Here is a 12,533-nt window from a genome sequence, read left to right as displayed (position 1 = left end):
CATCACTTTTTTCTGCTAGAAACACGTTTCAACTGCTCAATGCATACACTGTTAAAGCCAGGAGTGCCACAGGGGTAAAGAATTTCACCCTAGGGTGAAAAAACAGTGCCGCGGGGTGAAACTGAGGCTAGGAAGTGTCGTCAAGGTGCTTTTGGTTCCTCAGTGGGTGAACGACGTTAACAAAAGTGATTCAATAGGAGAGCGACTCATTGCGCATGCGCTCTGACTAATCGTCCAACGACTTCAGTTTGAATGGCGAACGAAGGAAGTTGCAACAAAATTTGCTTTCACATTGAATGAAGTACAAAACTGAAAATTTCGTGGATTAATATTCGAAATATCGCGTAAGTAAAGGCATTTGATCATATTGTAGCACTTAGAGCTTTCGAGCATATTTAAAGTGTTCAAAGTATGTTGACAACTGCTTATTGTTCCATTTACCTTATTAAATATTTAATATCTTGCTATTTATATCCTGCAAAACTGTTACCTAAAACTATCTATCAGTACTATCTTGAACAACAACAACATTAAAAATAAAAACGTTTAAATCAGCTGATAATTGAATTGCTAATTCCGGAATAAAAATGCATCGACGTGAGCAGCCAATATACCAATATCTATTTCTTCTCAAATGAAATAACTACGTAGTGTAAACGAACAAAGCAGCAAAGGCGGGGGGAAAAAACCGCCTGAAAAGAAATTTTTCTCACTCAGCGTTTGACTCATGAGTTTCACATCGTGTTTTGGTTAACGTATCTTTCTTAGGCGTTATTGCATGAAGCGAATGTAATTATCTACTCGTTTTTATATTTTTAATCTGACGGAAAACTTGACATTGGAAAGAAGGGCTTTTAAATCATTATTTATCTTGTACGCATAAGGATACTCAAATATCGAATCTTATACTAAGTATTGATATGTTACGCTCGATTAAAATTTTTAACGTTTATGAACGTTTTTATTTTCCCATGATTCTAATCTAATGTTACCTAATATTTCTGGTTGTTCCGACAAATGATTGATAACTACCTTCCCTATTCATTTTCAGTACGGATCATGCAGTAAAAGTTGTCAACAACATATTCATTACTGAGCATTCCAAGTGTAAATATAAGAAAGTTAGTGCACGAACAGACAAATTAAAGTCATGAACACTTCTAAACTATGTTCGAAAGTTGAAATGTGATCAAATGCCTTCGTATATATAAATCAAAATAAATAAAACACAATTGTATTAAAAAACGCAAACAACACGGGGGGGGGGGAATCTCTCTAGGAAGCAATAAAGGTGCCATTTTTCTCACCTAGAGTACCATCTTTCACCTACGGTGCACGTTGGGTGAAGGGAGCCTGTTTTTCACCCTTGCTAAGGGTGCAATTTCGGCTTTCTATCGGGTGTCGCTGGTGAACACCACTGAAAGGTGCCAAACGCAACCTGTAGTTTTAACAGTGTAGTATGCTTTCATAGATACTCTTTAAAAATACATACTAGTTTTGAAAAAAAATCTCACATCAACAAATATCTTTTCTAAGGGCTCTTTTACTATGCAATGTCCCCCTTATCATGATTACTTGCAGTTAGCCAATATATGTTTTAGTTCCATACTGAGGTAATTCACATTTAAGAAACTTGGCCCCCCAAATGAAATACTGAAATGCCGCCCCTGCTGCTTGTGGATATCCTTATTCATTAATAATGTATTACAACAAAATCAAATCTAAAGGACTTAGTAACTGTATTTATGACTCTCATTTCAAGAGTTCTCTTTGCAGTGTTGGGAAAATATCGTGAAGAGGAGGATAAGAGATGTCATCTAAATTTAGACGGAACACACGGGTGCGTAATGAACGAAGTTATTTTCTTAGCTCTGTGTGCTAGAAGTCTAAACAAAAATACTGTCAGACTACATATCGAGGGAGGAAAATATTTTGCATTGAGTATGCTGGATTACTCATTCTGAAGTTATACTGAATCAAGTAAGTTCCATGTATATATTTTTAATGATACTGTAAACTCTCGAGTATCCGCGAGTCATTTAACAATCAGGAACAAGTATTTTCGCAGTAAAAAGTAAATACCAATGGATGTTTTTTTGTCGAAAAATTGTAAATAAACTCAGTCGTTTTAGTTTTATTTATTTATTGCTTTCTTCATCGTACATACACTTGTTCTTTATTGATATTAAGTTCTGTTGTGTAAAAATACAAAACATTTTTACTGCACTGTATATACTTGCACAGTTTGAAGAAAGTATTATGTATCAATACAGATAAGTTTTTGAGAAAAGACAACTTTTACCTTTTTCTTCCCTTATTTTAGCCTTTTTCCGGTTTATCCGCGATTTTTATTATCCGCGGCACTTGTGCCAATTCCGCGGATAATCGAGAGTTTACTGTACTATATTGGAATTGCTATTTTTCAACCATAGTTGATTTTGCAAAACCTTTGTCATTTAGTTGAAAATATAAAGATAAACATCTCTGAAATCATTTTTAAATTTTTATGTTTTGAAACCAGAATTTAATCTTAAAATAAAGAACTGGCATGTATAAATAAAATGTCCTGCCAGTTCGTTACAAATATCTCTACATGCCATTTGTAAAATTATGTCTTCATACAGAAATACAAACATCTCTGAAAGTTTTGCTTTTGGTACCCCTCTTGTCGTCGTAATGTTGATGTATCATTTATGACACGTCACTAATTATCACATCAATCGCAATGGTGATATTTAATTTTTCATTTTGCTACTTGCATACACACGCTAAAATGAATAAAGTAAATATATAGATAAACGAAGTAGTTTCTATCTTCCTTTATATAAGGAACTCTTTTTGACAATACTTAATCTCTAAAATTGTCCAACGTCTATGCACTCGGTTTTTAGTTACATTTTTTATCGTCATCAATCTTTAAATTAAATGACAATTAAAGCAAAAAATGATTATCATTATCAGATTTATATAAATAATGTTTACTAAGTTAAAACTTTCTTCTTTAAATTTCAGAGCTTAACTGACAGTCAGTTGAAAATTCACAGTGAGAGAAATTAAAAATTGACATTACATTCAGAAAAAAAGTCAATTTTTAAAAAATGATTTAAAATGGACGTCTATGGTTCAATTTGAAACTAAGGAAGTCTGTCTGCCACCACCAGATATCTACGTCGTATCTTTTAAAGTAGACAGAATATCAGCTAAGTTTAATCGTCTCTATTCTAATGACAGTTATAATTTAGCAGTCTCGTTTTCAACTACAGGGTGGTCCAAAAGAAACGTTCCCTATAATTAAGGGAGACTGGAAAATAAGGTCGTTTTTTCATACTAATCAATTTTTAAATGTTTTTATATTTTATCATCGGTATGGTTACACGCATTATCAACAACTTTTTGCATTCGTAGGGTACAAATTTTTAATGCTAGATAGATAGAACTTAGTCGGTATTTGAGCAAAATAATCTGCAGATGGCATTTTGGATATCGGACAGATTTTCAAGTTTTTTGTCACAAATAAAACGGAATAAATGGAAGTCAGATGGTGCAATATCAGATGAGTATGTTGGGTGAAGCAGCCCACCACAGCTCATTAATTTTTAAAGGGTTCGCCTTGAGCAATTGAGGTCTGATTTCCTTTTCTTCCGATCGCTAAAACACTTTCTTTCAGACAAAACTTGAAAATTTTGCTAGTCCACGAGGCCATTTCCAGAATTTTTGCTCCAAAAATCAATTGATTTTTATCTATCCGCAGGATTAAAAATTGGCACACTCAGATAGCAAAAGGCTTTTGATAACGATTCTAATTACATCGTTGATTAAAAATAAATTATATATATATATATATATATATATATATATATATATATATATATATATATATATATATATATATATATATATATATATATATATATATATATTTGTTTGAAAAACATGACATTATTTTCTAGCCCCTCTAATGTGAAAGATGAAACCCTACCTGCCTATCCGCACAACCAATTGAACCAAAATTTCAGACATGGTTATTTGAAGGTATGCGATGGAAAATGTGATGATTTTGAACAACTTTTATCTGAGAATTATGAAAGTTTTAAAAATTTCGAATGGCATTATCAAAATTTTCCGCGCGCAACTTGATCAGCGTATTGAAAAACTTCAAATAACATTGGAACGAATGGCTTGTGAGGAAATTTGCCAGTTGGCACGTTCGTGCACCTGACTAAAGAAACACTTCTCCCCAAACTTTAAAGGTTTTTTCCCTTAGCAATGCTTGCATTGGTTGGTTCTTTTACTACTGTCTATTCCCATGTGCTATGCAAAATGCGTTGAATATCCTTTTCTTTTGCCTTGTCACGAGACCAAAAAATACTTATTTTTGTAAATGCTTTAAGGGAGCAACTTTCGTCCCCCGATCGTTTCAACAACATTTGTAGTTTTTCAATACGCTGATTAATTTGAGTAAGGAAAAACTGAGAGCTGCGATTTAAAAACTTAGAGACACTAAAATCAAAATGCTGAGATTCTCAAAACATCAACTCAACCGTAACCTCTACGTTGTTAAAAATCATCACTATCTCAAGCGCATACATTCAAACAACCTAGTTGAGTTTTTGCAGGTTAAACAGTATAAGCCTCTAGGGTTTCATTCATAGGGGAAGTTTCTTTGGAACCACCCTTGTAGATATAAATATCAAAATATCATACACCCAAGTACAGAAGTGCCGTTTCAAACCATTGCATTGTAATATTGGATACATTTTTCTTTTTTTTTTATGAGCCACTAAAAGCAAAACAAAATGCAGCAAAAAGAAGAAAAAGTTTACCTTTGGGTCTAAACCATAGATAAAAAATCAATGTTAAACGCAAAAATAACAATACAAATTGATTATACGTATTTTGGTGTAATGAGAAACTTTTTCCCCCTAATGTATAAAGATGTAAGCTAAGAAAGTCATCCGAAATGTCAGCTGTAAACATAGGTTGGATCATAAACGGTAAAAGACAAAATAATTCAAAGTTAAACTAACAATCAGTGAATCAGTATCAGCATTCATAAGTTCATTCAATGAATTTTCTTTGACAGATCAAAAAATGGGCTCGTTGAAAGACAAGGAAGCAAGGTCTGTTTTGCGACAAATTGCAGACTGTATTATTGAGTACGCTCCTTTGGATGAAATTCGTCTACTTCTGGCTTCTCGTGAAGATATTAACGCACCAGTGGCCAGTGGCTTAAGGCTTCTACATTATGCGGTGTTTCACAGACATACGGAAGCAGTGAAGCTTTTGCTTGTCCGAGGAGCAAATCCTAATGTTATGGACGATGTTGGATATTCCCCGATGCATTTATGCGCTGAAAGAGGTTTCTGCAATGTTATCAGAATTCTGTTGCGTTACAATGCTCGAGTCGATTTTTCAAGGGTAATTATACAATTTTGTTGTTGAAGTATCATAAGTATACATTGTGAACATATTATTTAGTGAGCTCACTAAGAGTATATGACGCACTTAGAAGCAAAAGGCAAAAATTAAAAATTTGAGTCAGCTAGCACAAAAACAGTAAAGTTCACAGATTCGAATCTCGATAACCTATGCGAATCCAAGAAACTTGGCTCCGCTTTGGCATGACGAAAGAACTCGGCGCAAAAACATATTGCACATGCATTCCCAATAAACAGTTATTTTTCAAACTTGGCCACTTTTCGGTCAGCATCAGGCAGAGTTTTCGAGACTGTACTACAACAGTCAAAACTCTCTGTTTTGGTGCAAGTACTGGTAATAGTAGATTCAGATAGGTGCAGCTGTTATACAATATGATTTAAAAGGAAATTTTTCAATGAATCCCTACTTACTACCTACGGTTTGAGTTTTGTACGTGTTTTGTTTAAAACTTTGAAAACTCATGGTGTCCCATCGTACTCATCAGCTAAATAAATGTTTAGATATGAAAGACAGAAGGGGTACGTCAAATCTCTCTAAGTCTCTTCCCTTACTATCATTATGCTGTTATTTCTTTTCGTAGAGGAGCGATGTATACAATTATATCTTTAAGCTATGCTACATAACTTACTGTTCATGAAATCCTTTTCGAATAAAACTTTAGTACCCGTTTTAAGGTGCTGCCTGGTGATACAGCATATGGATTTCCTCCTCGAGCCAGCCAAACGGATGAGCCTCTACGATTGGCATTGAAAAATGGTTACTACAAAGCAGCTGAGTTACTGTTGAAGAATGGAGCTAACCCTAATACGGAGTATTTTTTGGGACACGAAATCAATTTGCTAAATCCCCTTGACATCGAAGGTATTGATTTGCTGCTTAAATATGGAGCTGATTCGAATGCTGCTGATAGACAGGGGATGACTCTGCTGATGAAAGTAAGTTACAGTTGAATCAAGAGCGAATGATTTAATTCATTCTTTTTAACAGAACAATTAAACAAATTATTGAAGATTAAAGAAAAGATAATAGCAGCATCATTTAATTATCTATATCCAATGGTTATACCATTGAGTTGGAATTTAACCTTATCCTTCCCAATTTCCTTAAAAATTTAAACTTGCTTTAATAAAATAGTTACTGAATCATCATGAACATTAAGTCAATTTGTTTTTTGATATTTTAAAATTAGTTTTGATATTTTGAAACAAAATATATGCAGCAGCAAAGATTGTATGTATTTTTTTTTCTTCATTGACTGCTTAACTCTGCTATTTTTCAATGTTTTCAAAGTCATTATAGTGTAACCCGGCATCTCTACTAGTAATAAATCAGCAAGTTTGTCTTTGTGTGTGTGTGTGTGTCTGTGACTCGCTTAGAACCAAGACCGTACGGTGGATTTTCATTAAATTTAGCACAAAATTAGTTTGGAGAGTAGAGGGGGGGGGGGGGGGGCGGGGGTGCACCTCATTGCGTTTTTTCTAAAATTCAATTTCATGGTACGAATTGGCATAAAGCTGTTTTTCTATGCGAAAGAATTACCTTATCGCCTTGAATTTGGTACTGTTGGAAAGTTCGTAAAATTTTCTCTAAACAATACCCTAAACAGGCCCGGATCTATTAATTTAGGACAAGGCCCTACACATTTGTGCAAACAACAAAATGTGTTGGACCTCTCTCCAGAGGCCTGCAGTGTATATTTACAAAGCTAATACGTCTTAGTACTAGTTTTTTTTTCTTTTAATTTCTTGGGCCGTTGGGCTCCTTAAGGACGTCCCCCCCCCCGTACTGCGAAATCTAGGGGTACGCAGATCCGTGCCTGTGTAAAGTGCTATTTTAAGGTTAATTCTAAAACGTTAAAATTCTTAAAAATGTATTTTGTAATCTAATTTTTTCCATATGTATGGAACATGGTAGCTTTTCAAGATAGGGTGGAAGTCTTTGTTTGCTTTTAAAAGTTTTGTAATGCTGCTGCTGGTTTCTGTAAGCAACAAGATTTCGCCTTTTTTTGATCTTACTTGCACACTTTAACTAAGTTACAGCTAAATTAAAACTAAAATTAAATCATTAATTGTGCTTTACATGCACTTGCTTCGGTTTATTCCTCCTAATTCTACTTTATAATATTATTAATTCTTTAGAAATAATGAAAGTATTCGAACCTAAGCTCATTTAAGGTTTCCTTTCTTCTTCGTTTTTACAGTTATTTTGGTTTAGTTTTTAATCTATTACTAATTGAAAGTTTTATATTGAATTTCAAACATTACAACAAAGTCTAACATCAGCTAAAGTCTACATCAACTAAAGTTGTCGTTGGAACTTTTCTTAGGGAGTGGAGATTCAGAAAAAGTGGAGAACCTTTTTGCGTTAGATGGTCAAACAAACATCATTTTACAAACACTTGATTGTGCTATCTGAGGGTGCGTTGATCGCTCTTATACTATAATCATAAAAATCCACGGAACGAGAAAATATCATAGAGTTAACAAAAAAGTTAGAATTTTGTTTTTCTTCTGGCATCAAAGTATTAAATTTTGGCACTAGAGGTGCTTTATGTCACAAGTAAGTTCATTTGCTTACCAGATTTCATGGTTGCATTTTGGTTCAGTTTGAATATCATCGTAGCATACGTAATTTATATGAAATATATAATGAAATAATATTTAAGTATCAAGTCAATTCACAGAACTCTTCCTGTAAACAAACATAAAGGTTTCCATTTGCAAAAAAGCACACATGTGTGTTAAGAAAATTTTATTATGAAAAAAGAAAGGACATAAGAAAAAAATATCATTTTAGGTGTCGAAAATTGCTCCCGAGTTTTCTGATTTTAATATTGTTGACTTTCCAGGCGTGTCGAAATCCAGAAGCATATGACACAGCAGACCTATTAATTACATGTGGTGCGGATGTCAATGCAATGACAATAGAAGATCAAAGAACTCCACTTCATTATGCTGTTCTTGGAGGTAACTTCAATACAGTAACGCTTTTAGTTCGTAATGGAGCTTGCGTCAGGTTACCAGAAGATTATAAAAAACCTCCGCCACTTTTCTTTGCTGTACTCAAAGAAGACTTCCATATGATGAGGTATCTTGTCAATGCCGGCGCAGATGTTAACGATGGCTCAGCCGTTGTTGGTTCTGCTTTGCATGTTGCACTAAGCGAACTTGGGCAAAACAAGGTAAATATCGTAAGAATTCAGTTCATATTATGTGGCCCTACGAGTATATTTTGACTACCTGACAGTGCATGCACATTATAGGGAAGGGTCTCTCGAAAATTAACTCATTTTCTCATGTTTGATCTGGTCCTATATATGTTCATTATTTTTAAGAGTTTATTATATTTACGCTAACCATGAAAGGAAAAAGAATCAATACTGAAAGGCTTTCTTGAGATGTTCCGTTACATATTTTCTTATATTTTTTATAAAAGCAAAAAAATTGCTTTGTTCTTGGTAGATTAAATAAGAGCCATCCATTCATACTATTTTTTTTTTCTTTGGAAGAGTTTAAAAAAAAACTGTTTTGTTCTTGTTCCCATGTGGGTACCCCATGCATGTTTTAGATTTAAAAAAAGAAACGTTCAAACATTTAATATTGACAACCATTATAAATGAAATTCATTGTATTTTTTATGGCAGAAAATACTCTGTGCGTGAGTACAAATTGCACCCGAAGCACTGCGTCCATATAAATGATGGATCCAGAAATAGTTTCTGGAATGTGCCTTGGGGACTCGGGGATTAAAATCGGGTCTTTCCTTAAGAGATTTTTCATATGCCAATTCTCATAAGATTTTTCAAATTTTTTAAAGGATCCGATAAAATCAATTAATTACTTTAATGTACAGAAAAGTTATTTACTAATTTCGAATAATAGAGATATTGTTTAGTAAATACCTTAAGCCAATTAAATCCTATCCACCTCACGATTGTTGGCATTCTTCACCGGAAGAATCCACATCAAAAGCTGTTGGAAACAAGAGAAGCGAGCATGGGCTTAGCTAGGATTCCCATTAGGGTGGAGCAAGCAAAGACAAACGATATGGTGATTTTTATTTATCATCTCCCTTCTCCAAGTGCCTTTAATTTTTTACAGTCGAGGCAAAAACTTGAAATTGTCGTCCATACCTATCTTCCTCCAAGATCCTTTATAAAGTGTCAATTTAAAAATACAAAAGGATTAACTCATAAAACGAAGAAAGATAGAGACCAAATTTACAAGGCCTAAAAACAGCCTTATGCGGTCTTTAGTAACATCAAAGGAAGGACAGAGGTAGTGGGACCGAGGGAACCTTTCCCGGGAAATTTTCCGAATTGAAGTCTCACAAACGGAGTTTTACTTAATCTTTGATGGTGTTAGAAAGGGGACAGAGAAATCGTATCAGGCACCTTCTGATTACCTTACCACACAGGCCGATTGGCCTGGGCCTGGGGCCCAATCTTCCTATGGGGCCATACCATCTTCGTACTATATTTTATGTTGTTATGCATAACATTAAAGAATCACGTATTTTAATTCAAGAATATAATAAAAGATTAATGATTTATTAACTACGAAAAACTCTCTCTTGATGATACTTGTATTCCTGTATCTTGTCTCTGTACTTGTATCTTGGTGATACTTTTCAAGTATTTAGTTGATTTTATATGAATAAAGAAAAATTTATTTCTTGAGGAGTTTCATACAAAGTTAGGGATAGTTACTAGTTTTTTCCATAAATAAAACTGACTTATAAAACTAAAAATACTCTGAGAAAGGAATTGTTTGGTAAATGACCTATTTTTTCTTTTGAATACATATCTGCGAGAGGAAGGGGGCAATACGCTCTTCCCTATTTAATTGTGCTAGGAAAATATTAAGTTGAGAAATGGATATGAAAAATCAGTGGCGGTGCTAGGCATGTGCGAACAGTGCAACTGCATTGAGCATTGATATCCTAATTATAAGGGCCCCGCACCAACACTGCGAAACATTTAATCATTTTTTTTTTTTTGCTTTGACTTAAAGTAGTTAAACAGATAGGGGCCACCAAATTATTGTGGGTATTGGGCATCACTTTTAGTTAGTCAGGCCCTCGTATCAGGGCAAACCCCCGGAGAAATTTTAAATTTTTCAAAAATGGCAATTTTAAGCAGTTTTAGTGAAGTTAAAGAAAACTGAGGTTGGAGCAACCTCCGTTTTACTAAAACTGAAGTCAATTTTTGGTTATTTTTGGAAACGTAAAAGGATCGACGATTCTCCCTGGAAAGTTTCCGAAATTGAGGTTTTAAAAGCAAGCTATCTTTCGTGATTGGGAACGGGAAGGGAAAAGGTTCAAAGGCTCTCTCTGGACTTTTTCGGGCTTGAAGTCCTAAAAACGCATTTTAGGATATCTTTGATGACGTTAGAAGAATCGTCAGAATGCACAAGCTGTTCCCAGAAATATTTTGATGTGGGTTTTAAGCTAATATGTTGAAGAGTTTAGAGGGGTTACGGAATTGGGAATTAAAAAAAAAAACAAAAAACAAAGCCCTAATTATGTAGTATGTTCGGCAAAATTAGGAGAAAGAAAAGAGCTCGAGAGTAAAAAAAAAAATGTCTATGTTTCCGAGAGTTCAATGTCTTTAAGTCGATTTATAGATACCATCTTTTTTTTTTTTTTTTTTTTTTCATTTTGAAGACCGATGTTTTAAAACATTGATGTTCTTCAATCAATGTCGCTTCCCTGTGAGAAATTTTACTATAATTTTTAATTAATATACAAAAACTTCAACATGGAAAAAACATCGTGCACATAACATCAATGTTCCAATAACATCGAAAGTAAAACAAGTAATAAAATGTAACATTTTATGCTTGTAAAACTGCTTTTCATTACAATAAAATTCCTTTAATGTTTGTTTTTCAGATAGACGTCGTCAAATTTCTTCTGGAACATGGTGCTAATCCAAATGCCATTCTTACATCAAATCGTGGGCCGATTTTAAAACCACCATTAGGAGAATATTTTATTTCAGTCAGTCATCCGGATGTTTATATTGTTCGCTTGCTTTTGAAGTATGGAGCGAAAATCATTCTTTTAGGGCAACGGCAACATCCTCTTGGAATATTTCAGTCATTACATCACATCGATTGTCGTGATAGTGCTGATGTCCTAGAACTCGTTGCATCAGCTGCAGAAGCTTTCTGTATCGGCTTAATTGAAAGATCCGTGCTCTTGAGTAACAGACATAAGTTGGTCTTACTTCAGAAAGCATTGACTCCTATGACTCTCAAACATATTTCTCGTACTTGCATTCGTAATATTTTATGTTGGGGACCAAAATTAATCAATGTTGTTAAAGAACTCCCACTTCCAGTTGTTCTGAAACAATACCTACTTTTTGAAGATTAATTCCAAAACCTAATTCTTTATTTTACTTGTAAAAAATTAATATTTTTAATAAATAAAAGTTGAACAAGATTTGAAAACTCTTAATGACTCAAATTTATTTTAAATCTTGGTCATGAAAAATTTCTTTCATTTTGTGAAGAGAAAGGGAAGAATATGTCAACTTTTTTTTAAATTTCTTTATTTAAAAATATGCATCTATTTTTCAGAGCTAAAGTGTTCTCGTGATTGAAGTCTTTTCTTTGTGTCATGGAAATTTTCGAGATTAAAAGAATATGTTTTTTATTTTATGGTATTTTTTTAAAAACTGTCTTCAATTACTCCCATGTGCCTCTACATGTGAACAAGCTTGAGGTAGGTTTCGATTAAGATCTTGGGGCCTCCTGTAGTTAAAAATTATAATTTAAGTCTTATTAGATTATTGGCTAAAGCGATTTTAGCACTTTGGAGGCCCCAAAAGCCACGGTCTGGTTGGCCTATTCAATAATCAGGCAGTAGCCTGGGCACATATAAACAAGATTTGAAAAAAAAAAAAAAAAAAAAAAAAAACAGGACTATCCCCTATCATATTTCAAAGAATACCTCCTTAACGTGAACATACCAAATACATTGAAGAGCTTGTAACCTATACTGTGTCAGTTTGAAGTGTACAGTAATAAAACATGTTCTGATCACTGGATTTTGACCTACACTGTAACAAATTTCGGAATCGTTTCTGG

At 33.8% G+C, this 12,533-nt stretch overlaps 1 protein-coding gene across 1 annotated transcript; it reads left to right on the top strand.

The window, feature by feature from the left end:
- Positions 1-1,811: 1,811 nt before the first annotated feature.
- LOC129218691 (ankyrin repeat and SOCS box protein 10-like) lies at positions 1,812-11,886 on the top strand. Its single transcript, XM_054853013.1, has 5 exons — positions 1,812-1,980; positions 5,084-5,418; positions 6,114-6,374; positions 8,288-8,620; positions 11,332-11,886. The coding sequence occupies exons 2-5, from the start codon at positions 5,092-5,094 to the stop codon at positions 11,815-11,817; spliced, it is 1,407 nt and encodes a 468-aa protein (XP_054708988.1). The 5' UTR covers positions 1,812-1,980; positions 5,084-5,091; the 3' UTR covers positions 11,818-11,886.
- The last annotated feature ends 647 nt before the right edge of the window (positions 11,887-12,533 follow it).

The sequence above is a fragment of the Uloborus diversus genome, chromosome 3 (genome assembly GCF_026930045.1).
Source record: "Uloborus diversus isolate 005 chromosome 3, Udiv.v.3.1, whole genome shotgun sequence".
Classification (NCBI taxonomy): Eukaryota; Metazoa; Arthropoda; class Arachnida; order Araneae; family Uloboridae; genus Uloborus; species Uloborus diversus.
The sequence above is the reverse complement of the archived record's forward strand: the minus strand, read 5'-3'. Positions and strand labels throughout refer to the sequence as shown.